Source organism: Nycticebus coucang, chromosome 10, assembly GCF_027406575.1.
Source record: "Nycticebus coucang isolate mNycCou1 chromosome 10, mNycCou1.pri, whole genome shotgun sequence".
In the NCBI taxonomy this organism is placed as follows: Eukaryota; Metazoa; Chordata; class Mammalia; order Primates; family Lorisidae; genus Nycticebus; species Nycticebus coucang.
The window spans coordinates 126449053-126475680 of record NC_069789.1 but is presented as its reverse complement, the minus strand read 5'-3'; the positions used below and the strand labels follow the sequence as shown (position 1 = coordinate 126475680).

The following is a 26628-nucleotide window of genomic DNA, read 5'->3' as shown; positions in this document are numbered from 1 at the left end:
TGAAGGAAGGGCCTTCAGAGGCCAGACAGGCCAGAAGTGCTGGGGCATTAATGTCTCCAGGAATAGTCCTCAATGATGAGAGATGGGAGCTGGCATAGAAATGCCACAACTTCTTCGCCCTCTTTGGTGACACAACTTCAAACTGTGTTCCACGCAGTTTCCCAGAGGTCCCCATTAGGATGGTGCCCAGATAGCAAGCAGCTCATTAACTTGACCACTACTGGCTTCTTCCCTCCCTGGCTCTCTTCCTCACTCCCCTACTATTACAAGGATCACTTCCCAAATAAAGTACTTGTACTTGAATCTTTGCACCAGGGTCTGGGGCAAGCCTGAGATGAGCTGATTCCATTCTGGGTTCTGTAATCAAAGCAAAGGGATCTGTCCAGACATGAGGGCCATAACCTAGATTCTGGGTACTCAAGCACACAAGATCCTGACACGTCCATCGACAGTGACTGTTTATTATACATGTCTGGGCTGTGTACTCAGATTGGGGGGAGACCATTGACGTAACTGAGCACCAGGTAAGGTGTCCTGGCCAGTCGGACATGAAAGCAGCAGAGAACCCCTGACATGGGCAGGAGCAATGCGGCCCCTACCAGGAGAAGGAGGAGGATGAGGAGGATAAGGAGGAAGGCCAGGGGCCACCTGGATGCAGGATCGGGGGCCCTGCCAAGGGAAATGCAGGGGGGGCTGCAGTTAAATATGGGTGGGGTGCCACCGTGAGCCTTGTCCACCACACCCCAGACCCATCTCGGCACTTTACCCAGTATCCACCTCCAATGTCACATCCTGGAGACTGGGAGACATTTGCCTCTTCTTGTCCTAAGGATAGACAGCAGCCCACAGCAGAATGGATGGAAGCGATACTTAGTATGGACTTGCCCTTACTTCTGTACAGGGATAGTCTCTCTCTCCTCCTTTCCTGGCACCCCTGCTATCCCCAGGACCCCAATGACCGTGGAATATCTCAGGTGTAGTGGATGTCTATGTGTGCCTATCCTCCCTCCAATCCAACTCCCCTTTTCCTGATAACAGTGGCTCAGTTTGGAGTGGCAGGGTCATATGTTCTACTTCCAGACCTTCAGGTTCATGTGAAGCTGACCCCCACTTACTCCACGCCCATGATTAGGGATATGGCCCTGACCTGGCCAATCCTGACCCAAGCCAGGTAGGCGAGAGTCAGCCCTGGGACTTTGGCTCCTGCTAGTAGGCCAGAAGCACTCTCCTTCCCCCGGGGTGGTAACCCAATGGGAAATAAGGGTGTAGTGGCCGAGGCAGCCATTCTACTGAAAAGGAAGCCGCCCTGAAGAAGTAGAGGCTAAGAGAGGGAGGGACTTAGCCCTGATGCCATTTGAGGTTCTAAATTCAGCAGTGCTTGGAATTTTCAATTACATGAAAAAAATAGCATCCCCTTTTTTGTGTCATCCACTTGGTTGAATTTCTGTCACTTACCATCAAGATTCCTGAGTGCTATACCTGGCTGAGGATGAGCTCACCTGAGGCTTCTGGAATAGGGCACATCTTCGGTAACCTGCTAAGTGTTTCCGGTGGCTGAGACCAGACATGAGCATATCCTGTGGATAGAAAGGGGTATGTGGCTCTTGGAGAACAAGCCACCAAGAGAAGCATGGTTGGGGAAGAACTAGGATGTGGAGGGGGCACCACAGAGATGAGATTCTGGGGCACAGAGAACTCTCATAGGAGAGACGGGCAGAGCCAAAGAAACCAAGAGAGGAGAGAGATTATTTATTCATTCATTCAACAAATATTTAATGAGTGTCTGTTACATGCCAGGCACTGTTCTAGGAGCTGGGGACACAATGGGGATGGAAATAGGCAAATTCCTGACCTCTGCGGAGCTTCTGTTTTAGTGGGAGGGAGAGACCATATATACAAAGTCAAACAGTGGTAAGTGCTATTAGGAAATAAAGTAAGAAGATAAGGGTTGCTAATATTTGGGGGCCAGGGCAGGCCTCTCCGAAGAGGTAGAGTTTGAGAAGAGACTGGAAGGAAATGAGGGCCATGCTTCTGGGGGCTTCAAAGTAGGAGTGAATGTGGAATGTTTGCACAAGAGCCAGGAGGCCAGTGCAGCTGCAGCAAAGACAGTGAGGGGCAGAGGGAGAGAAAACGGGCTTGAGGATGTCGAGACAGATGAGAGGGAAGACAGTGAGATAAAGTCAGAGGGATGAGGAAAGTGAAGACAAACATGGAGACACCCAGAGATAAAAAGGAAGAGACTGAGCCACCTTGAAAAGGCAGGACCCTGCTAGAAGGCACACAGAGTGTCCTCTGGGTGCCGGAGGGAGGAGGGTCCCTTGAGGGGACTGTTCTTACCTCAAGGCCTTGTCCCCTGACCTGAGGGGCCCTGTGGCCACACAGCTCACAGGGAACCACTGGTGTCCAGGCTGTCTTTTGCCCCAAGGGTCCGAGGCCCCCAACATCCCCTGCTGGGTCCCATTCCAACTCTGCAGAAGTAGGGAAGCTATTGGATGCCCAGGGCCCCCAGACTCCACCAGGTCCTGGCCCATCTGAGTCCTCCTCAATCTCCAAGTCCTGGTCCAGTGTGCCAGCATCCTTGAACACCTGCGTCAGAGAACAGAGGTCATGGGAGTCACGAGATTGGGGCCCAGGCCAGGTGCCATCAAGTTGGGCCATACCAGGCTATAGCCGACCAGCTGGGCCTGCAGCTGCCAGAGCCGTCGGAAGATGGTGTCTCGGTGGGCTCCAAGGGCCCTCAGGATCTGCTCCAGGGATGCCCAGGCCCAAGGCTCACTCCGCTGTGCCAGCCCCTCACCAAATGCCAGCAGTGCATCCACACGCTCTGCTGCCCCTCGAAGGTCTGCCTGCAGGGCCTGGGGGCACAGGTCAAACATCACCTCTCACATACACCAGGGACGCCAGAGACCCAGAGCTGGAGTTACCCCCTACCCAATTTTCTGTCTAGAGACCTGAAACATGCAATAAACCCATTTTCCACCCCCAAAAGCTGGCACCCACCCCTGGGGCCCTCCCCACCCTCCCACATCCTGGCCTCCCCCTGCCCACCTGCAACTGGACCATTCCTCTCTGGGCCAATGCCCAGGGCCCCCAGCCTCGCTCCATCCCCAATAGGCAAAGGTGCAGGCCATCTTGCTCAGCCTCTAGTACCTCCAGGCCAGAGATGGGCTGCTGGGAACACAGGGGTCCACATCAGGGCCAGTGAGCCAGTCTAGACATTACCCTCACCCAATGCCACCCCTCCTCTGCAGGTTCCTGCCTTCTGGATGCTTCTCTATAGCAGAATCCATCCTGGGTCACACCAGGGCTGTGCCTACTTAGGTGCCTTCCCAGTAGAGCCAGGCCTGGGGACATCTAATCCAAGGTCTTTGGGTTTTCAAAGCTCCTGGAAACCTGGATATATGTGGCTTGGGGTCTGACCATGAGTGGGTAATGGAGCTGAGTACCTCCAAGAGGTAGGTCTGGCTACACCAGGGCCAACAATGAAATCACTCTCCCATTTGGTAAAATAATGGAATATTTTTCTACTGATTGGTAGAGAGACATTTTCCTGAGTATACCTCTCCCCACAGATGGCCAACACTTTCCAGAATCATTACCTTATCTGCAGTGTGGAGGCCAGATTCTGGGGGACAGAGAGGAGGTGGGAACTAGCACAGGGGTCCAGTTCATCTCAGCTCACCTCACAATGTTTGCCTCCAGCTGAGTCCTCATGGGAAGAGGGCATTAACAATCTTGGGGGGCCAGCAGTGGGCTCAGTGCCCCTTAGCCTACCCCAGAAGTGCTCAGGAGGGTCCAGGGAGTCCTGTGCCAGGTTCTGGGCCTGCTCTGGCCTGGAAAGGAGGGGGCATTGAACGGGTGAGCCCTAGTACTTCACTTTCCACCTGACACTCACTCCATCCTCAGGTCCCTTTCCTGTCCCCAAGTGATCAGCCATAGCACCCCTTACCCTAATGTGGCCCTTGCTACTGCCCCCACCCCCTCAGGAACAATCTTCAACAATCCCAGTCCCCACCTGATTCTCTCCTCTCCAGATAGAAGGCAGACGGTGCATCCAGCAGCTTCCGGCTCCCTAGGGACTCCAGGGGGGTGGTTGAGGGGCTCTGAGGGGAGTCGAGGGCCCAGAGGTGGGGATAGGGCCATAGCTGAGGGCCTGGGGACAGGGAGTCAGATGAAGACACCCAGTAAGAGCCTTTTTTCTAACCAAAGCTGTCCCCTAGACCTTGTCATCAGGACTCATCCAGGCCTAAGGCTGCAAAAACGCCCAAGGGCGGGGCCTGGCTCCACCCCTTCCAAGAGGAACCTGGACCCAGGTAATTTGATGCCCAGCTCAGGTAACAACAGAACAACTTAACTCTTTATGCCCTAGCAGCGCCAATAGCTAAATCTCCCAACGTCATCCCATCCTGTTCAAAGGAGGTTCTGGATATAACCCACCCCAGCCCCTCAAAAGCCCTAGATTCTCTCCCATTCAGGACCCATACATCTAATCTCCAGGGCCTACCCCACCCACTTACGGTCCAGATGTGGTATCCCTCAGGAACCAAAAAACCCACTAAAACCAAAGAAAGATGTTTTTGTTTTATTTGAAATGGGATCTTCTTGGTTCCCACAAAGTTACACTGAGAAAATACATAACGCACGGAGCCGCCTCCGCCCCAGGGTTCCAAGGTCACAGCATGCCAGCCTCAAAGTGGGCAGGAATCTGGAAATCCGAATGGGTGCCAGAAGCCTGGTGGTTACTTGCTGAGCAGGAGGCCAGCACGCAGCACGCGGGGCACGCGGCGAATAGTCAGGGAGACCCGGGTGCTGCGGGCCAGGCAAGCTCCAGGCCTCGCCAACGGGCAGGCGGCTGCATTGCATGGCAAGGTGGCATCGAGTGCGTCTATGCTGGTGGCTGCGATGCCATGGAGGAGGCGCGTGTAGGCGGTGCCACGGAGCACCAGCAGGCTGCGCTGTTCCAGCAACAGCGAGGTGGTGGGCTGGGGTGGGGGCCGGGGCTGTGGGGCAGGTTGATGGTTAGCCAGTCCCCAGAAGTCAGGGGGAGGGGGAGAGGTGAGAGGTCACAGGCTTCGGGGGTCAGGGACAAGGGTCAACAAGTCCCCAAGGACAAAAGCTAAAGAGCAAACGTGCTCCCAAGGATCAAGGCTTTGGTGGCTCAGGAGTGAAAACTGGTGGATCCTGGGGTCTGGGCTGCCAGGGAAGGGAGAAGGTGGGACAGCAGTCCCTCGGAGAGGCAGGAACTAGGCTGCTGATAGGGTAATGGGGGGAGGAGCTGCAGCTGGGATCTCCCAAGAGCTGGGGTTGGGACCAAGGGACCAGCAGTCCCTAGGAAACTCAGGCAGAGCCAGCTGAGAGGGCATGGCTGAAACCAGGTTGGGGAGGACAGCAAGGCAGAGGTTAGAGGGAGTGGGCACACCCAAGGACATCAGAATGTTAGAGGACACTGGCACAGAAGGAGGGGGTGTTGGCGTACCCAGTAGTACATAAGGCTAAAGGGGAAGCTCCAATAAGGAACTGGTCAGGGTGTCCAGGGGAGTTTCTGTGAACACTGAAGCATCAGAAATGCATCACTCAGAGAAAAAAGTCAGAGAAAGGGCTGGTGGGGTCCCTGAACAGCAAGTCATGTGTCAAGGGTCCAAGGAGAATCTAGGTGTCTGGCACCAAGACCACATTACTGGAGTGGCAGGAAGTCTATGCAGGGGACAGAGTCAGGACATCCGGGAGGATGCTGGGGAACCCTTGAGTGCATGACAATGGGGTATCCAAGATCAGAGCATATGCTGGAGTACTGTGGAGCCCTGCCTGTGAACTGGGTGTTGGAACACTCTGAGCACGTGGGGTCAGGACATCAGGGGCATCTACTCGGCAGGTTGGGGCATTGGTGTGTCTGTGGAATCATGGTATATAGGACATCCTGAAAGCAGAGGGGATGGACATCTAGGAGGCAGGTATACCCTGTGAGGGGACAGGGAGAGGTATCTGGGAGTACCTTAAAGGCGGGTGGAAATGTCAGAGTGCCCACAAGTGGCTGGGACAGCATCTCAGGCTCACCTGTTCCATAGGGTCATCGTTCTCTGGCTGCCGTGGCTCGTAGAGGTCCAGCATGGTGTGGGAGCCCAGGCTGATGGTGCTGACAGTCGGGTAGTACAGTGGTCCATCCTCATGGGGCTGGGGAGTGGGCACCAGGGCTGGGCAGGGCAGGAGTCCACACCCCCAACCCTTTAGGCTAAAGAGAGGCTCCCGAGCTGGGGACAGGGAGGTGAGCGCCTGCTTGGGGTGTGTGGCTGCTTGATGAGTGTGAGGGTAGGCAAACATGACACCCTGCCCCGTGACGTCTCCAAGTCTAGGGGGAGGCAGTTACTGAGGGGATCAGGGTGAGGAGATGCGGTTACCATGATGCCCTCCCCAGGCAGATACTGGTTCACAAGGACATGGTTAGCTGGGAGACCCCCAAAAAGTCGGAGGTCAGATACTTTGTCCACGTAGCGCTGAAGCCATGGGGGTAGCCGCTCAGGAACCATTCCCCGAGGATGGGGGAGCCCACCTGGGGAGGGCAACAGCACCCTGAGGGCTCCCCCATGGTACCTGGAGTCCCCTTAGAGATATCCCAATGATTAGAAGAACCCTGACCCCCCTCAGGGACCACTGGACCCTTCAAATGTTTCCTAACTTCACCACTGGATTCTTTCAGATACTCCCAACTCATAAGGAAAACCCTAACTCCTCAGGACTTCTATTGATCCCTCAAAATCTTCATGTCCATTGTGACCCCATGTACCTTCAGGGAACCTCCCAAAATATTCTTGAGACTATCGTACCTGGGCCTCCTGCTCCAGCCCATATCCCAGAATCATTCATGCCCTCAGCCAGGGACACTCACCCCAGTTCTGTAACCTCCTCCCAGAGAGCTGGGTCCATTTTGGCTTTGGGGCATTAAAAACCTATGAGGTGGAGATAAGGGTACTCCTTTTTCAGGACCCCTCCTCCATAATTCTCCCACCCAGGCCAACAGAGGTCTTTACCTGGGGTGGAAATGGGTCATATCATTGTCTGTGGGAACCATTTTCTCGGTAGTGTGTTCCCAGGATTTTGTTGTTTGCCTTCCTTCCTGGGGAGGCCTTTAGACCCAAAGCCCACCTGTGTACTGGGATTGAGGAACCACGATTGCACAATCGTGGTCTGAACCTACTCAGTTTGGGGACTAGACTGGGCTCTTTCAGCCCACCTGCAGATCGTCTGTACTCCTGATTCATGGCTATCTGATGACAGTCTGAGTTCTAGAGCCTCTTTGTTTCTAATACCTGGGGAAGGGAGTGTGCTAAACTGGGCTATCTCAGCACAGAAGAGAATCCCCACTCCCAAGAACCCATTGGTCTAGAACGGATTATCACAATCCAAGAAATCTATACTGTACTTGATAATATCTTCATTCCCTTCATAGTTGTATAGCCAGAGTGGGCTATTTTAGACCAAGGATTCTATTTTTTTTTTTTTAGAGACAGAGTCTCATTTTGTCACCCTTGGTAGAGTGCCATGGCGTCACAGCTCACAGCAATCTCCAGCTCTTGGGCTTAGGTGATTCTCTTGCCTCAGCCTCCTGAGTAGCTGGGACTACAGGCACCCACCACGAGTCCCAGCTATTTTTTTTGTTGTTGTTGTAGTTTGGCCCGGGCCATGTTCAAACCCGCCACCCTCAGTATATGAGGCCAGCGCCCTACTCACAGAGCCACAGGCACTGCCCTAGCCCAAGGATTCTTTTCTTTTCTTTTTCTTTCTTTCTTTTTTTTTGAGACAGAGTCTCACTCTGTTACCTTGGCTAGAGTGCCAGTGTCAGGGTCTTGCTCAGGCTGGTCTCGAACTCCTGAGTGCAAGCAATCCACCCACCTTGGCCTCCCAGAGTACTGGGATTACAGGCATAGGCCAACTCACCTGACCCCAAAGATTCTATAATACGTAAAATTTTCAATCCGAAAAACTCAAAGGTCTGGAATAGGCTATCTCAACGCAAAAAACTGTGTTCTAAAGCTAACTCGTCCCAAATTTGAGGAATCAAACTTGAGTAGGCTACTCCAGCACAGGAAAGATCTATGCTCTGTAACTAAGGCTGGGGCTGCAAAGGGCTAGCCCAGTGCAAGGACTCTGAGCTTTGTAAATTCCTCTTTCTCCAATCCTTAGGAACAGAATACAGAAGATTGGTCACTTCAGTATAGGTGGTCTCTGTTAGGTAATCTTATTCCTAAGAATTTGGGTCTAATCTGAGCTATCTTGGTACAACAAAGAGTTCACTCTGTAATATTCTGATTCCCAGGCTATCTCAGCATGGAAATCTGAACACTAAATTCTTCATTCTCCAATCTCAAGGATCTGAAGTGGGCTATCTCAGCCTGTATTTTCCTCTAAGCTAGCGGGATTGGACTATCTTATTACAGGGAGTATGAGCTCTGTAACTTCCTTGTTCCTGGGACTCTGGAGTTGCATTGGGCTAGTCCCATACAAGGAATCATCCTGGTTTTGAAGGTTGGACTGGGCTATCTCAGTACAGGGAGCCTGAGCTTCATAGTAATCACCTCTTTTCTAAGAATCAGTTTAATTTCCCTTAAGCCTCCTAGAAAAGTCTCTTTCTGATATACTCTTGCAGGTCCTGAGAGAGGAATGGGGAAGGTGGGAAATGGGTGCTGCGTAGCACTCTCCATTACGCCAAGGTCTTCACTACATTCTAGAGGCTCACATACAGGGGCCACAGTTGGGGAGAGATATGGAAAGAGGGACAAGACAGACCAGAAGGGTACTGAGGTCACCTGTCGAAGCAAATACTCCTCCTCTTCCTTGGAAATGAAATCAGGGACATAGTAGATTACAGGTGGTGCCTAGGATAGAGAGACACCCCCCCACCCCGAAGTTGTGGCCCTTGCATCCACAAAGGACTATATCATCACTGAGCAAACACTCCCTCTGGAGAGAGACTCAGGATTTCAGGCTGCGATCTGAAGTTAAGGAACTAGTGCCCATTCTGGGGTAGTGTGGGAGTAAGGGTGGACTCTGAGGGTAAGAATGAATTTGGAGGGAGGGGACGGTCCCAACCCATGAACCCAGGAGTCAGCTTACCTATCCCACCCCACCTCCCACCCACTAGTCCCCACCTTCACCCTCTGCACCCCCATTCCTGACAACCTGCTCCACCCTGAATGGTTCCAGGGCTGGGACCCTGGAGTCCTGTTCCTCCATCGACACCAACTCCTTGCACCCAGTCCTGTGGGGAAGAGGACACTGAAGTCACTCAGCCTCCCACCCAGAGCCCACAATGCAGCCTTCTACCCCATCACCAATCAGGGACTCACCTCAGCAGTGAAACTCACTGTGTCTAAAACCTGAGTTCTCAGCATCTCAAAAGCCACACAGCGAGCCCCCAGGCTCCATGCCCCAACACAGTGAGCACCCAGACTACTTCTCCAAAACTTTGCCCACCAAGGGCCCATCAAACTAACAATCTCCCTCTCAATCCTCCGAGAACATTCTCTGGTCCCACACGAGGAGCCTTTCTCAAAAACTCCACACATACCCATCAGGCCTGCACCCATCACAGCCCTTTTTAACACCTTAATTGTTTAAGCGATCCCTCTTCAGACCCACAGCCACGATCCCCGCCCTCTAACAACACTCAGCGCCCCCATGGGCCCTTCCCCGGCCTGGGGCCCTTTCAGACCACTCGTTCTGAGCACCCCTGTGCCCCAATCTGAGCATCCTCAGACATGTCCCCACTCTCAGCCTCCTTGGATCCCCCACTCTGGAGCCCTTCAGATTTCCCTTCCATAGTCCCCCTTCACTCCAGCGTCTTTAGCCCTGAGCCTGGCTCCTCTCAAACCTTTTTCTCTCCCTGAACCCCCCAGAACCCCACCTCTCTCTCAGGAGTGCACTCTTAAAGTCTCCTCGGACCCCACGCTGAGCTTCTCCGGATCCCCACACTCAACCCTCTGAGACAACATCTCTGCCCCGGGCCACCCCCAAAACTGACCGTAAACCAGTGTCCCCTCCAATTTCTAAATTCAACACTTCCATCCCCTCTCTCAGCCACTTCCGGCCCATATTTCTGACGTAGGTCCTCAGGCCAATGGGAAACCGCAGCGGCCTTAAGGGCCTGCCTTCCACCCAATCGGCGCCCTCGCTCCATATTCGTCCGCCCCTTCACCCTCCCTGCGGATATGCGGTGCTTCCCGGCTTCTGAGCCACCGCGGGATGGAATTTTCTGGCACCTGTCAATGAGAGCACCAGAACTTAGCCAGTCTAACTGGGGAGCTGGTCCAGATGGGAGGGGCAGTCGCGGTGGCCGCGGGAAGGACGCGAGAGGGGCTGTTGGAGGGACTTTCCGCAGGGCTGTTCTATGTCCATGCCTCAGGAAGGCGAGACTGACGGAAGTACTTACTTTCCCACCCTCCCCCAGCAAGGTACTGAGACAAGAACTGAAACCCCCAAACAATGACCTGACACCGAGAGGCCATAGAAACGTCTTTATTGAAGAGGACAGGAATCATGCTGTTTGGGGACATGCAGTGAAGGGGCAGTTGTGAGCTGTCCTTGGTGGTCTGGGCCCCAGATCTGACCTGCACCCCCCAGGCCTTCAGGTTCTCCCTTGGGCTGTTGGTCTGGCCCAGGTGCTGTAAGGTCCTTTGGGGCCAGTGACCAGAACATAGATTGAAATGGGGGCTCCAGAATTTGGGATCCCCTCAGGGCCTTGGGGACATCCATGTATTAAACACGGAGGCTTTAAGAGTTGGGATTCTCTTGGGGCTGAGACTCTTGGAATTTGGGTGTATTGAGATCCATGGACTCAGGGCATTGAAGTTCTGCAGTTTCCAGGGATGGGAATTCCTGTTTGGGGTATCCTGGTGCCTGTGAATAATAGGGCTTGAGGTGCCCTGGGAGCCTGGAATGCATCTCTTGACTTCAGTCTCCTCCATCCCAGGCACAAGGTCCTGATGATTTGGTTTCTTGGGGCTTGGGATTGGATTTGAAAATTTGGGATTCCCTGGGGATTTGGGGATTCTAAGATTTAGGGGTCCTGGGAGTGAGGGCCTTGAGATTTTCTAGGTGCTGTAGGAACTAGAGGGCATAGGGGAATTTGGGTTACAAGTACTCTGGGATTTTGGATCCCCAGAGTCCTCAAATGGGGCCTCCAAATTTTGGGGTCCCCCAAAGGGGGAAGTCATTGCTTAAAAAATAGAGAATTTTCTGGGAGCCTCGACAGCACAGGAGCTGTGGGCTATGTGGGGTGGGCTTCATACAAGGCACTGGGGGTTTCTTGAGGGTACAGAGGGTAGGAAGACTTGGGGGTCCTGTAATTAGCACTTCCAGGACTGTTTTGGTATCTGTAAATTAGGATGACAGTGGACTGGTTAAGGTGGCTCTCTTCTTTTGGGATAAGAACAAGGTTCTTGTTAATGGAGGAAGTAGCTGAATGCTAGGCTGGAGTGTAAGGGCTTTGGGGTGACCGTGGGTTCATGACATCTCAAGGGGACTGATGTTAAACAGGGATGACGACATAAAGATCTGTTGCTCTAGAGGTGTGACCTATGTTTATTTCAAGAGGATCCGGGGGAGATCTTTTTTAATGGGAGGGTCTCTGATCAAGTGATGAGTGACTCAAGAATATTCTGTTGTGGAGCATTATGTGGAGAGGGTCACCATCATTTGGGGTGATGTGGAAATCAATTAATTTGGAGGTCTGCTCTGAGGGGTTGGGGATAGGGACTAGCCTGAAGTGCTACTCAGGGAATCTTTCTTCTGGTGACATGGGATCTGTATTTGGGGGGCTATTATTGGGGAATCTGTTAATAATGGGGCCTCAGTGATTGAGGGCTGGCTAATGGGGGGTCTCTACTCTCAATGTGTTACTGGGAATCTCTATCGCAGGGTGACTTAGGGGCTCCTTGTGTCAGGAGATGCTAGTAGGGACTCTGTCTCTGTCAGGTATCCAGGGCCTCTAAGACTGCATCTCTGCCCTCAGCATCCAGGGAAACCAGCAGCAGAAGAGCAACCTGAAAAGGAGAACTGGGTCATACTCTTTCATGCAGAAACATCTGGATCCATCACCCCCAGCTTGTCTCTCCTGTTTACAATTTGACCTTTCTGGATTCTGCCTCTTCTCTCTAGCTGTGCCTTTTTAGGTTCACGTGGAGTGGAGAGTGTTCTGTTTCCTTCACCTGCCCTCTAAAAGTGAAGACACCAGGATCCAGTGTGGGCCCTACACCCTAAAGGCTATTTCTGGGTGTGCTTATTAGTCATAAGTTTTCCTTTTTTTTTTGGACAGGGTCTCACTTTGTCGCACTTGGTAGAGTGCTGTGGCGTCACAGCTCACAGCAACCTCAAACTCTTGGGCTTAAGCAATTCTCTTGCCTCAGCTTCCCAAGTAGCTGGGACTATAGGTACCCGCCACAATGCCCAGCTATTTTTTTAGAGACGAGGTCTAGCTCTGACTCAGGCTGGTCTCAAACTCGTGAGCTCAGGCAATCCACCCGCTTCAGCCTCCCAAGTGCTAGGATTACAGGCGTGAGCCACTGCACCTGGTCCTGTCACAAGTTTTCCTAACCTTTCTCTCTAGCCCTCACCAGGGTTCTGACCCCTGTGTCCAACTGCCTTTGTGGTTGCCTCTGCCTGGATATCCCACAGAAGAGGGGATGGGTCAGCCACGCACCTGGAGATAGAGTTCTCTGATGCAATGTCCTTTGGGGTCCGGACTGTGGTGAAGGTGCGTTTGGGCTGCGTCACTGAAGAGGAGAATAGAGGCTCAGGTGAGGTGATGACAGACCCACCTGTGTCCTCAATACCCATCCAGACTCTTATCCATGTCCCCAATACCTATGTGGATTCCCAATACCCATCTGGACCTCTTGTCAAAAAATACCTGCCATGTCCCTCAATAACTACCCTGTCCCCAACATCTGCTCAAACCCATGTCCCCAAAGAGCCTGGTTGTTAACTCCCCCCCCCTTTTTTTTTTTTAAAACAGAGCCTCGAGCTGTCACCCGGGGTAGAGTACTGTGGCATCACAGCTCACAGCAATCTCCAACTCCTGGGCTTAAGTGATTCTCTTGCCTCAGCCTCCCAAGTAGCTGGGACTACAGGTGCATGCCACAACGCCCGGGTATTTTTTTTTTTTTTTTTTGCAGTTTTTGGCCGGAATTGGGCTTGAATCCACCACCTCTGGCATATGGGGCCAGCGCCCTACTCCTTTGAGCCACAGGCGCTGCCCCAACTTTCCCTTTGAGATCTATTCTCTTTGGGACCCTATCTCATCATTTTCCTGGACCCTGTGTCCTCAATTAAATACCAAACACTCTGTCACCAGCATATGCCTGTAAACCCATGACCCATTCATCCTCCATCCCTAGACCCCACTCCCTACCCTCCAACTCACTTGTCACTTGATGTACTTTTTTGGCTCCAACACCGTCCCCAGGGGGGTCAGTGGATCCGCCAATCCTGAGGAGACACAGGGAGTGGGAGAATTCAGAGCCACAAGAGGCCAGAGTCTGATTGAGACCTGTGCCCTAGGGGCCTATGAGGACAGAGCTGGGGTGGGCAGGGGGTATCCACATTGTACTACTGGCCCAAGAGGAGGAGACCACCTCAAAGGGAATCAGGGCTTGGAGTGGTGCGGCTGGGCTAGGGATCAAAGTTCAGGCTCACCTCTGAATGCGGGATGCTGGTGCAAAGACCCCATGCCGAGGGGGACAGGTGAAGTACCTGACACCAAAGACAGACCCATCATGCTTGCCTGTGGGCTGGTCCAGCTCAATGCCATACCAGTAACCTGCAGCAGAAGGATGTCAGGATGCCTCCAGGCCCTGCCTACCCCCTCAGCCCCAGGCCCACATTCTCACCTGGAGCAAAGTCTGTCTTGCCATAGAAGCGCACAATCCCCTGCTTCTGGCCTGCAACAAGGACCTGGTCTCCCACTTCAGCCTTAGCCCCATCACGCTGCTGCAGGCTGCCCAGAGATGGGGATGATGGGGACTTCTTCTTGCCTAACAGTAGAGGGTACAGATGCTGTGGGTACGAGTGAGGTCCCAGATGCCAGCTTGGGGACTCCATGCTGCTTGGAAAGCCCCAAGGTAGAAACTCTGACCTGGCTCCAGAGGAACTCCAGAGACTTCCTCAGAACTGTGGGGTGTGGTAGGGGTTTGGCTTAAAGGAACACTGAATCCCAGACACCAGAGAACTGGGGGCGGGGGCCTTTTGGCCTGAGGAGAAACTGTCACAGAACCTAGAAAACCCCAATCTTTTCTCAGTGCTGAGTATAGATGGGCCAAAGGAGAAAGTTAAGTCAGAAATCAGGAACCCAGAAACTGTCCTAAAATGAAGGGGGAATTGGGTCTGAGAGTAAATTAGTCACAAAAGCCAGGACTCTCCAGATTTTTTCCTAAAACTGGAGGGAAATTTTGGGCCTGAGGGAAAACTAAGTGACAGAAGGCAGGGAACCCACAGGCCTAAGAACCAAGTGGGCCTAGACTGAGCCAAAAGGGAATCTGAATCGGAGAAGTCAGAAACTGAGCTTGTCTTCTACAACTGGAGTTTGGGCCTCAGCAGAAACCGAGTCACAGAAGCTAAGCAACTGACAAAATATTGCCAAGACCGGCTTGTCCCACCCCCTAGAGCTCCCCTCTCTGACCTTTGTGTTCCCTGCGGCCTTTGCCAGTGACACGAGAAAAGTCCATTCGGGGAGTCCGGGGTGTGGACGTAACAGAGGAGGGGGGTGCATCCACCGCCTTGGAGATCTTGGACACGGAGGCAAAAAGACCTGGGGGGACAGAGCTTGGGCTTGGTGTTGTCCAAGCCTCTGCCCTCATCCCCCAGCCCGTCATCCCCACAGCAGCATCAGAACTCCTGAGTGGACCCCAGGTGGGACTGACCCTGTTTGGGAGGGCAGATGAAGTACCGGACTCCCCCAACGCTGCCATCGTTCTTGCCCTCAGGTTCGTCCAGCTCCACGCCCACCCACTGGCCGCTGGCGAACTCTGTAGTCCCACAGAACCGCAGTGTGCCCGTCTGGGAAGACAAGGGAGGATATGATATGGCTTGGGAAGGGGACTTGGGAGGCCATGGCAGACCACCGGCACACAGGCAGCATGATGGGGTGGATGAGGGAACCCTGGGCTCAAATCTCAGACCAGACATCACCATTTACTGACTAGATGACTTACCTCTCTGGGGCTCATTACCGCTCTAGGGCTCAATTTCCTTATCTTTTTTTTTTTTTTAATTTCCTTATCTTTGTTTCTGGTTTTGTTTGTTTTTGAGACAGAGTCTCATTATGTCACCCTGAGTAGTGTACCATAGTGTCATAGCTCATAGCAACCTGAAACTCCTGTGCTCAAGCAATCCTCTTGCCTCGGGTTCCCGAGTAGCTGGGACTACAGACATGCACCACCACACCTGGCTAGGTTTCTTTTTTTTTTGGTTGTTTTTCTATTTTTTTTAGTAAAGATGGGGGTCTCGTTCTTGCTCAAGCTGGTCTCGAACTCCTAAACTCAAGGGGTCCTCCTGCCTTGACCTCCCAGAGTGCTAGGATTACAGGCATGAGCCACTATGCCTGGCCAATTTTCTTATCTTTGAAATGGAAACAGAAATTATATCCACCTTATAAGATCATTTTAGAGCTGCCTTGACCAGTAGAGTAAATAGTAACCAGCCATATGACAAGTTAAGTGTAAATGGAATTAAAAATTCATTTCCCCAGTCACACTACCAAATGTCAAGCACTCAACAGCCAATGTCGCTTGTCCCTACCTTTTTTTTTTTGAAACAGAGTCTCACTATGTTGACTGCCATAGTGTCACAGCTCACAGCAACCTCAAACTCTTTGGCTCAAGCGATTCTCTTACCTCAGCCTCCCAATTAGCTAGGAATACAGGTGCCTGCCACAAGGCCTGGCTATTTTTTTGTTGCAGAGGTCGTTGTTGTTTGGCCGGCCTGGTACGGGCTCAAACCCACCAGCCCCAGTGTATGTGGCTGGTGCCCTAGCCACTGAGCTACAGGTGCCAACCCAGCTTGTCCCTACTTTAACTGCATGGCAGATATAGGCCATTTCTACCATAATAGGAAGGTCTTTGGGACAGGGCTGTGAGGAAGAAATTAAAACAAGGACTCAGAACAAGGCCAGGCATGGTGGCTCATGCCTGTAATCCTAGCACTCTAGGAAGCCGAAGTCGGTGGATCGCCTGAGCTCGTGAGTTTAAGACCAGCCTGAGCAAAAGCGAGACCCTGTCTAAAAATAGCCGGATGTTGTGGCAGGCACCTGTAGTCCCAGCTACTCGGGGAGGCTGAGGCAAGAGAATCACTTGAGCCCAAGAGCTAGAGGTTGCTGTGAACTATGACACTGCATCACTCTACTGAGGGTGACAAAGTGAGACTCTGTCTGAAAAAAAAAAAAAGAAACCCTCAGAACAAGGCCTGGTACTAAGGAAGGAATCAGCAAGTGTTGGCCATTATTAGGCTGTAACTTTGGTCAGAGGACTTGCTGGGCATCAGTTTCATCTGCAAAATGGGGGAAAGCCACCCACCCCAGGGGTGGTTGTCTGGTGGAAACATTTTTAATACGTGTAAGTTGCCTAGTGGCAGTGAGCCTTTGGTGAGCGTAGTTACTGTCACTGTGTGAGGGCTCATTCACCCATAGTGCCTTAGCTCCTTGTCTATAAAATGGGCTGATTAATATTGCTGGCTTCAGAGGGCAGATGTGGGAATTAGAACAATACCTGGCAATAAAGAGTAGTTTGTATGCACCAGCCTCTGTTCTAAGGGCCTAACACATTTTAATTAATTTAAACCTCACACAATCCTCTGAGGTGGGTACTATTTTTTTAATTTAATTAATTAATTAATTTATTTATTTATTGAGACAGGGTCTCACTTGGTCACCCTTGGTAGAGTGCCGTGGAGTCTTAGGTCATAGCAACCTCAAACTCTTGGGCTCAAGCAATCCTCTTGCCTCGAACTCCCGTGAGCTCAGGCAATCCACCCACCTTGGCCTCCCAGAGTGCTAGGATTATAGGCATGAGCCACTGCACCCAGCCTAGGTGGGTACCATTATTATCTCCATTTACAGATTGAAAAATTGATGCCCAGAGAGGTAGAGCCACTGGCCCCAGGTCCCATAGCCATTAAGTGGCAACGCTGAGATTACCTTAGCAAACACCTGAGGCTGACCTCATAAACACTGCACCATGCCACTTCTCTAAGGGGCAAAGAGTGGTATTACATGTCTTCAGGCAAAGGGTTTCACCTCTTGGAGCCTCTTATAATCTTCAGAGTTGTAAATGGAAAGAGTCAACCCATCTCTTTTTCAGAACTGTCTGATGGATTTCATTAGATCATGTATGAAAAGCTTTCTGAATGGGGCTAATGCATGAAAACTCATGATCGGGAAGCAACAGGTGATTTTTATGGTTTCTCGCTGCACAAGAAACAGAATCCTAATTCCTTCCTGTGGCCTGCAAGTCTGGTGTGATCCAGGCCCTGCTGACTCTCCACCTTGCCCTCCTCCAGTCACACTGCCCTTTCCCACCTGTGGGCCTCCCTACCTGCTGCTTCCTGTTTCCTTATCCCTGCAGGGTGAGCTCCGTCCCATCTCACCTTGGACATCACCTCTTCAGAGAAGCCTTCCCAGAACACCCCAGCTAAAAGTACCCCTGCATTCAGCCAGGGACAGTTTCCTAAATCCAGGCGTTTAACGGTGTTCACAGCTCTTATTGCTACCAGAAATTATCTTAACCACAAGATTACCTTCTTGCCTGTCTCTCCTTCATTACACATGGAGCTTAATGCAGGCCGGGCCTGCCACAGCCCTCTGTCCCAAAGGAAAGACTGAGCCCAGGATGGAATGCCTGGATGGTGGAAGATTATCTCTGCCCTCCAGGCCTTTCATTTGCTCCCCATACTTAAGACCCCTTTCTCCTTTTCTTCTCCTGGTTTGTTCCTCCTTATCCTCAAGTTGGGTGCATCCTCCCTCATACCCAGTCACTCCAGCATATACTTTCCTAGTCAAAGTCCTGACTGCTCTGACAGTGGAGGTGGGGCCCAACTGGGGAGCACCTGACCCAGAGGAGTCACAGGTTCACTGAACTATGCTGATCCCTCTGCTTTTGTCTCCCCACAGCCATGACTGCTCTGGGCCATCACTGTCAGGTGATAGGTTTGTTTCCCCCCTGGACCAAGAGCTCAGTACAGTGTGAGGTTCAGAAGAGGTACCCAAGACTAATTATTTGATGAAATAAAGTACTGTGTGAATGAATAACTGGAAGGGCGGGCAGGCAGGCAAAGGCGACAGTCTGTACTCAGCCCAAGGACCCAGCTTGGAAGGACAAGGGGGCTGAGTCCTACCCCCTCCCCCACCACACACACACACACCCCAATCCCTAACCTTCTGGCCATCCAGCAGCACACGGTCTCCCAGGCGCAAGCCCAGTGCACTAAGCATGAGATTGCCTGGGACATTGTCATAGTTGGGTAGCGTAACCTTGGGGAGGGCGCAAGATAGCGGCACAGCCTCCTCCAATAGCGTTCGCAGCTCCTTGGCCACCAGCGCTGCCTCTGCCTTGTCCAGGGACATGTCCATAGGGTCTGGGACCACTTCCGCTGGCACCTGTCCTTTTCGATTCTGCAAGCCAGTGGGAAGAGAGGGGGTGGGGACTCAGAGGCACAGGCCACAGTGACGTGGAGACCATGTCCCTGGAGACCCTGAGTCTGGGTGAAGCAGAGTGGGAACTAGGTCATACCCTGGGCCAACACGGAAATAAAAAGAAGTGCAGGGTGTTAAAATGCAGACCACATCCCCAGGAAGTCCACCCCTGAGAGCCTGAGCTGGGGATGTGTAAGGTGATAGAACAGCAGTTCTCAACCTGTGGGTTGCGACCCCTTTGGACTGTATTAAAGGTTCTCAGCATTAGGAAAGTTGAGAATCACTGTGATAGAGGGTGGGACTGAGGGTAGAGCCAATAGGGAGTGAGGGTCCTACTTCAGGGCGTTAGGTCACACCCTCAGAGAGGCTATGCCTCAGGACCCCAAGCCTGTATGAGGCCAAGTGGGAGAACATTGACAATGAGCTCCTGTGGTAAGTACAGGATCAGGGGTCAAGCTCCGGACAATGGGAAGTGAGGAGAGGCAAGGTCTCAGGAGCACCGACCATGTTCCCCCCAAGATATTCATGCCTGGTATGTTGGAGATAACTGGTGTTGGGGGTGGGACCTGGTAATGGATGGGTTGAGGTTTAACTCATACTGAGTTTATGAGCAGTTCAACCCTCTTTCATAGAGGGCCTAACTTTACTGTTCTTGTGATCTTAAAATGCTGTCTACACACAGCCGCTGACCGGGTCAGCCAGAATTGGAAGAAAAAATATTCCTTGCTGGATGACCCTGGAAAATCCTTTAAACTCTTTGTAAAACGGGCTTATCATGACTTCACCAGACATAATGGACACTAAGTAAATTTCTACCGTTATTTCATTTGTTGGTGTACAGGTGGTATTTGTGATATTTGGGAAGTTGAGAAATGCAGGTGATCCTTGTCCTCTGCAGAGGCCTGCTGGAAGGAAAGGACGTGGGAGAAGGAGAATGGGGGGCTGGGCCACAGTGGACGTACCCTCAGCGCTGGGTTGGCGCCGTGCTCCAGCAAACATTTGGCGGCACCCAGGCACAGGTTGGAGGCAGCAATGTGCAGGGCTGAACCATGGTTGAAGTCACTGCACGTGGAGTTTACCACTGGAAGTGGGCAGGAGGAGAGTTACAGGTGAGCACCAGCGGGGCCCCAGCCCTCCTCCGACCTTCAGGTTCATCTCTTAATCTCCGGGCCCCAGAGCCTTCACAGCAGAAGCCAGCCCCCACCTCACTCCTTAGCCATTCCCCTCCCACCCAGGTCTGCCATTCCCTGGGGTTCTGGACCACTGAGACCCATCTCCCTCCACACCTCCTGCCTGCTTCCTCACTATCTCCTCTGATGCCAGTCCCCTCTCCCCTCCCAGCCAGGCCTAGGTTCTGTCCCATCACTCCACATCCCCGCCCTCTCACCCGGGTCTCCACCTCCCTCACCCAGGTCTTTGCACCCTACACACACACACACACACACACAGCGCCCTCCTCCACTTGCCAGCCCTCCTCCCTCCCTGTCTCCTCCCACCCTGATCCCTCCTCCTCACCTCGTGGCCGCGCGCCCTTCAGCAGCACGCGCACGAGGTCGGGCACATCGAAGTAAGCGGCGTAGTGAAGCGCGTTCATGTTGGTCCAGCGGCTGCGCAGGGTTACGTCAGCGCCCAATGCCAGCAGCTGCTGTGACAAGCGCACGGCCGCAGCGGGGTCCCCTGCACAATAACCTGGGTCATCTCAGAACCCATCTTCAGAGAATGGGCCCAACGCATGAGGAGGGCCCTGGGTCTCAGAGACTGCCCTCTGGGATCCTAGGCAGCAGGTTCCAGATGAGGCCTGTGTTCTTGGTGGTTTTGAGGGTATTGGTCTGGGAGCCTAGGGTTAAGGGCTTATGGCTTGGGGGTTTGGGCCCTCACCGACTCCGTGGGCCCCAGCCTTGCACGCATAATGGAGCAGTGTCATGTCCGTCAGCCCATCACGATCATTCACGTGGCAGCCTCGACGCAGAATCTGCCAGTACCAGAGGACCAGGGAGGATTACCCAAATATATGGGAGACCCTATCTCCTGCCCTCTCCAGCTTCCCGGGTGTTCTTACCTCATTGCCAATGACATCTATCTTGTGCTGGACTTGAGGCACCCACTGACGCACAATGGCAAACAGCTCCGGGATGGTGGTCTGGGGGTTGAACAGAATCTCCTGGCATGCCGGGTCATTGGGATCGAAGAAGGTGAAGGCTGGGGTGGTGAGAGGTCCAAGGTTACCCCAGGCAAGTTGACCCTCTTCTTCCATCCTAAGGCAGGGAGCTCTAGATCTTTGCTTTTAAGAGCCTTGAATGCAAGGCCAGGCACAGTGGTTCACGCCTGTAATCCCAGCACTCTGGGAGGCCACAGTGAGTGCACTGCTTGAGCTCAGGAGTTTAAGATCAGCCTGAGCCAAACTGAGACCCCCATCTCTACTAAAAATAGAAAAACTAGGCGGTGTGGTGAGGGGGGCCTGTAGTCTCATGTGGGAGGCTGAGGCAGGAGGATCACTTGAGGCCAACAATTTGAGGTTGTTGTGAGCTATGATACCATAGCATTCTAGCCTGGGCAACAGAGTGAGACTTTGTCTCAATTAAAAAAAAAGGCTCAGCGCCGGCAGCCCAGTGGTTAGGGCGCCAGCCACATACACAGGGGCTGGCAGGTTCGAACCTGGTCTGGGCCTGCTAAACAACAACGACAACTACAACAACAACAACAACAACAACAACAACAAAATAGCTGGGCATTGTGGCAGGCACCTGTAGTCCCAGCTACTTGGCAGACTGAGGCAAGAGAATCGATTAAACCCAAGAGTTTGAGGTTGCTGTGATCTGTGACATCACAGCACTCTACCAAGGGTGACAGAGTGAGACTCCGTCTCAAAAAAAAGCCTCGAACATAGGATCTCAAACTGGTGGCACATAGCCTACCATCAAGCCACAGGCATTTTTTGTGTAGCCAGCCCAAGCTTTCAAACTCAGGAGCTTTCATATAAAAATCTGGATGTCGGCTCGGCGTCTGTGGCTCAAGCGGCTAAGGCTCCAGCCACATACACCTGAGCTGGCGGGTTCGAATCTAGTCCGGCCCTGGATGGCTGCAATCAAAAAAAAAAAAAAAATCTGGATGCCCAGGGTGTCTCAGAAAATTGCAAGATCAGGCCATTCCCACAAAGCAGCACACTCCGCTCCCTGAAGCAAGAGTGTGGTAGGGAGTGCGAGACTTTGGAGTCTGCATGTCCCAGGGTCTGCCACTTCTCTCACTCACTGCTGCCCTGTAAGAGTATGGGCACAGTTTGGCCAAATCTCCAGAGTAAAAGTAAGTAAAGTAAAAAAGCCAGAAGTCCTGGTTTTAATAAAACTCTCGCCAATTATTCAAATGTCATGCAGCCCACATACAATGTATCCACGAGCAGGACCCAAGGTGTGGCCAGCCAGAGGCAGTTCTGTCTCTCCACAGGAGACCCTGATGAGTGCTGCTCTCTGAGCAACTTCAGCACCCAGCACAGGGCCTAGCACGTGGCAGGAACTCCGTGTGTGTTGAGTGAATGAGGAAATGAATGACCAGATTATACACAGCCTGGGACGTGCCACATAGAGGTGTCTCCAGGAATCAACCTGTATGCTCCTTTTAAAACCTCAGTCATATCATAACCCTCGTTGGCTCAGAACTCACCCCTGGCTCCCATCCCACTCGGAATACAAAGTCCTCATCACAGCCCACGAGGCCCTGCACACCTGGCCCTCACTTCTCTGCCTTGTCCCTGTTACTCACTTTCCTCCAGCTACACTGGTCTCTTTCTGTTCCTCCAATGTGCCAGGCAAATTCCTGTCTCAGGGTCTTTACTGTTTTTTCCACCTGGGAGAAGTCTTCCCTCAGATCTTTGCAAGGTCATTGCTCAAAAAATGTCACCTCCTTCGAGAGGCCTCCCCAGACCAGCTTGTGTGAGTCATCACCCCTGCCCTTTTCCATATCCTACTCTGCTTTATTATTATTTTTTTTTATCATAGTATCCATCACTACTTCACTTAATACATTTAGTCCTGTCTCCCTCCTTTTCCTCTGCTCTTCTATTTCTTTTTTTCTTTTTCTTCCTTTCTCCCTTGTTGCCCTGACTAGGATGTATGACTACATTTCTGTTCCACCCTGGTCACTCCCTTGTCCCCAAGGCTAAGCACAGCATCTCTGTTGAATTAATATACAAATGTCAAACCAGATACATGATTTCCTCTTGATGTCACTCTTGGCCTTCTCTACAGAGAGAAAACCACATTTCCACTTTCCTTCACTTTCTTTGACCAAACCCTCCTTATTCTACAAGCAGGATTCCTTACAGGACCCAACCCAGACCTTCTAACTTTCCATTGACCCACAAGCCCCGGACACATCCAGTTGCATTTCCAAAGGAGATTTTCAAGTTTCCTGGAGTGAACACTCCCTCCCTCACTGTCCCCAGATAATGTTATTATTTTTCTCTCAGACTGAGTCAACTTGTAGTCTCTCTAATCCACCTCTAGTGGATGACATGTCCATAGATGCCATCTCTCCTGCCCTATGCTGGCCATGCCAACTCCCTGAACCTAGTACCTAGTTTATGAACCTTGAAGCTGCCAGGGCCACCCAGCCAGCATCTTCTGTAATCCCCCTCCAAAACCCAACTCTGGCTGTGCTCCATTCCTGGTCTCCACCCAGGAGCCAGAGGGAGCTTTTAAAGCTATAAATCAGGGCCCTGCAGAGTGGCTCACACCTGTAATCCTAGCACACTGAGAGGCCAATTGCTTGAGGTCAGGACTTCAAGATGAGCCTGAACAAGAGTGAGACCCTCTTCTCTACAACAACAACAAAAAAATAGAGGCCAGGTGTGGTGTGCCTATAATCCTAGCACTCTGGGAGGCTGAGGCAGGTGTATAGTTTGAGCTCATAAGTTTGAGACCAACCTAAGCAAAAGTGAGATCCCATCTCTACTAAAAATAGAAAAAACAAAAACTGAGGCAAGAGGATCTCTTGAACACAAAAGTTGGAGGTTGCTGTGAGCTAAGATGCCACAGCACTCTACCTAGGGCAACAGCTTGAGACTCCGTCTCAAAAATAAATAAATAAACAAGCCAGGTGTGGTGGTAGACAACTGTAGTCCCAGCTAATCAGGAGGCTGAGGCAAGAGAATTGCCTGAGCCCAGGAGTTTGAGGTTAAGCTATGTGATCCATGAACTACGAAACCACAGCACTCTAGCCTGGGACAACAGAGTGAGACTCAGTCTGGGGGAAAAAAAAAAAACCTGTAAATCAGAGCTACCATTCCTCTGCTTTTATTTTATTTTTATTTTATTTTATTTTATATTTTTGGAGACAGAGCCTCACTCTCTTGGCCTGGGTAAAGTGCCATGGCATCATAGCTCACAGCAACCTCAAACTCTTGGGCTCAAGTGATCCTCTTGCTTCAGGCCTCCCAGGTAGCTGGGACTACAGGCATGCACCACAACACCCAGCTAGTTTTTTGTTTGTTTGTTTGTTTTGAGACAGAGTCTCACCATGTCATCCTCAGTAGAGTGCAGCGGTGTCACAGCTCACAGCAACCTCAAACTCTTGGGCTTAAACAATTCTCTTGCCTCAGCCTCCCAAGTAGCTGGGACTACAGGTGCCTGCCACAATGGCTGGCTTTTTTTTGTTGTTGTTGCAATTGTCATTGTTGTTTAACTGGCCCAGGCTGGGTTCGAACCCACCAGCCTGGGTGTATATAGCTGGCGCCATAACCACTGTGCTATGGGCTAAGAGCCTGGTTTTCTATTTTTAGTAGAGATGGGGTCTCGCTCTTGCTCAAACTGGTCTCGAACTCCTGAGCTCAAGCAATCCACTTGCCTTGGCCTCCCAGAGTGTGGGATTATAGGTGTGAGCCACCATGGTGGGCCTTATCCTCTTCCTCCACCACTGTTTTATTCTCCCCCCATCACACTTAAAATACATCCAAAGTCTTAACTGTGGCCTTTAAGGCCCTTCTAGCTCTGGCCCATGCCAACATCTCACCTCCACTTTGATCACTTCTTCTTTTTTTTTTTTTTTTGTAGAGACAGAGTCTCACTTTATGGCCCTCGGTAGAGTGCAGTGGCCTCACACAGCTCACAGCAACCTCCAACTCCTGGGCTTAAGCGATTCTCTCGCCTCAGCCTCCAGAGTAGCTGGGACTACAGGCGCCCGCCACAACGTCGGCTATTTTTTGGTTGCAGTTTGGCCGGGGCTGGGCTTGAACCCACCACCCTCGGTATATGGGGCCGGCGCCCTACCAACCAAACCACAGGCGCTGCCCCACTTTGATCACTTCTTAAATGCAGCACCATGATCTTTCTGTTCCAAACTCAATTCTGCCACAGAATTTTGTGCTTGCTGCTCTTTACCTGGAACGTTCTTTTTCCAGCTCTCCTATGGCTGATTCCTCCTCACGCTCTGGGTCTCAGCCTAAATGCCACCTTGTCAGAAAGACCTGCCCTGGCTACTTAGTTTCACCCTAGCTGGCCCCTAAACATTATCTATTATATCGCCACCTTTTATTTCCTTCATAGCACTTGCTCGGATCTGAACTTATCTGATTTATTTCTCTGTTCACTTGTTTCATCTCCTTCTCTCCTGAGAGCAGGAAATCATGCCTGGATCACTCACTGTTACATCTCACACAGCACAAGCCTCGTCACAGAGCAGCGACACTCAATAAATACTGCTTGGTACATGATTAGACACAGTCACTTCCTCCAAGAGGCCACCCTCTCAGCTCCACACCCTCCCACCTCCAATCCTTTACTACAGTGGTTACCACTCCTGGGACCCCCTTCTCAAACTACCCTCTTGGTTAACCCCAACTCACCCTCCAGTCTCCTTCAAATGTAGCCTCAGGCAAACTATGTCTTAAAAGCTCCTGCAGCATCTATTGTTGGTAAACCAAATTCGCATCATATCTGCTAATTATATATTTACATTACATTGTAATTTTACTTGTTCCCTGCTGAGGCCCAGCTGATAGCATACAGCCAAGTCCATAGTGGTTTTCAATAAATGTTTGTTGAATGACTAAATGATTGAATGATGTGCCATGGATCAAAGATTAGTATTATTACAATTCCATTCTCCAATGGGTGAACGAATGAATTAATGACGATGGGGTCTCAGGGCTCTGCAACCAAGACTCCTTTGAACCATCTTCAAATTCCCCAGAATTCCCCTACCATCACCACTAGCACAGCTCAGCCCACCCCCCCCAGGACACCTAAGGCATCAGGCCAGATTCCAGGGTGGGGACAGTGGTTACCGTAGTCCTTAGGGAGGGGGGCAGGTGCTGAGGGGTGCACAACAGGCTTCTGCCGGCGTTCCTGGGTGGGGCTGGGGACCTCAGGGACGGGCTCATCCTCTTCTTCCTCTTCTTCCTCCTCCCCTCGGGGCGGCTGGGCCATCGGGGCGGGATCAGTCTTAGTCATGGTCGTCGGTGGCCCTGGGAGTCAAGGGGGCAGATGCAGAGTTGAGGGCCACCTTCAGGCAAATGTTGAAGCCAGAAGGCAGCTAGAGAGGCTGCCCACAGGCTCCTGGGTCCAAGCCCCCAGAATCTCCTGGCCGCGGGGAGCCCCCGCACAACTGGATCTTGGACTACCATAGGATCCCCGTTACCCATCAGGGGCTCCTGTATGCGTGCCTGGCGCCCGCCACCACCCCCAGGCCCAGCCCCCCATTCTTCTCCTCCAGCGTCAGGCCCCTCTGTCTCCGCCGCCCCCTCCTCAGGTTTGTTTATCTCGGGATGCAGGATGCTATGCCCCTCCCCTTTTCCGTGGGCCTCCCCTCTTCCCATCTTACCTGGGGTAGACGGGGCTGGGGACCAAAGCTGAGACTAGGAGATCGCGGGAGCAATGGGGTATCGGTGTCGGGAGACGTGATTAGGGAAGGGAGGGAGACAGAGAGAAGGGGACCAGGCCCAGACGCCAACGGGGGATGGGGTG

General features: G+C 52.1%; 2 protein-coding genes across 8 annotated transcripts in view; both read right to left on the bottom strand.

The window, feature by feature from the left end:
- Positions 1-445: 445 nt before the first annotated feature.
- ALKBH6 (alkB homolog 6) lies at positions 446-10082 on the bottom strand. 6 transcript variants are annotated; one of them, XM_053603968.1, is made up of 15 exons: positions 10016-10082; positions 9175-9253; positions 8802-8870; positions 6884-6944; positions 6396-6547; positions 6055-6191; positions 4016-4153; positions 3683-3833; positions 3049-3171; positions 2661-2855; positions 2338-2586; position 2266; positions 1500-1603; positions 767-825; positions 446-669 (listed from the first exon to the last, which is right to left on the bottom strand). In XM_053603968.1, exons 1-15 carry the CDS (start codon positions 10057-10059, stop codon positions 486-488), a joined length of 1746 nt encoding a protein of 581 aa, XP_053459943.1. In that variant the 5' UTR covers positions 10060-10082; the 3' UTR covers positions 446-485. The 6 variants fall into 6 exon arrangements, with proteins under 6 accessions (XP_053459943.1, XP_053459938.1, XP_053459939.1 ...); XM_053603963.1 differs by lacking the exon at position 2266 and having other exon boundaries at positions 1500-1577; XM_053603964.1 differs by lacking the exon at position 2266 and having other exon boundaries at positions 1500-1577; positions 3049-3168.
- Positions 10083-10493: 411 nt separating this feature from the next.
- The window catches only part of CLIP3 (CAP-Gly domain containing linker protein 3), a 36515-nt gene continuing 20380 nt past the window's right edge, over positions 10494-26628 (bottom strand). The window contains exons 1-14 of one of the 2 annotated variants that reach the window (XM_053603971.1): positions 26486-26625; positions 25950-26129; positions 20733-20872; positions 20552-20645; positions 20189-20350; positions 19636-19754; positions 18416-18652; positions 14910-15045; positions 14669-14797; positions 13881-14024; positions 13687-13810; positions 13415-13479; positions 12692-12764; positions 10494-12035 (exon numbers count right to left, since the gene is read on the bottom strand). In XM_053603971.1, the coding sequence (XP_053459946.1) occupies positions 11981-12035; positions 12692-12764; positions 13415-13479; positions 13687-13810; positions 13881-14024; positions 14669-14797; positions 14910-15045; positions 18416-18652; positions 19636-19754; positions 20189-20350; positions 20552-20645; positions 20733-20872; positions 25950-26115 (1644 nt within the window). In that variant the 5' untranslated portion in view covers positions 26116-26129; positions 26486-26625 and the 3' untranslated portion in view covers positions 10494-11980. Of the gene's footprint in view, positions 12036-12691; positions 12765-13414; positions 13480-13686; positions 13811-13880; positions 14025-14668; positions 14798-14909; positions 15046-18415; positions 18653-19635; positions 19755-20188; positions 20351-20551; positions 20646-20732; positions 20873-25949; positions 26130-26485; positions 26626-26628 lie in introns of those variants that run through there. The other variant, XM_053603970.1, reaches the window with a different exon arrangement.

Excerpts from the sequence above, each read along its gene's own strand:
- ALKBH6 (XM_053603968.1), bottom strand. The coding sequence starts at position 10,059 with ATGGAAGTGTTGAATTTAGAAATTGGAGGGGACACTGGTTTACG. Across the intron at positions 6,548-6,883 it reads GAGGAGGTTACAGAACTGGG|GTGGGCTCCCCCATCCTCGG; the intron begins GTGAGTGTCCCT and ends TGCCCTCCCCAG. Across the intron at positions 3,172-3,682 it reads CTGGAGGCAAACATTGTGAG|CAGCCCATCTCTGGCCTGGA; the intron begins GTGAGCTGAGAT and ends CTGTGTTCCCAG.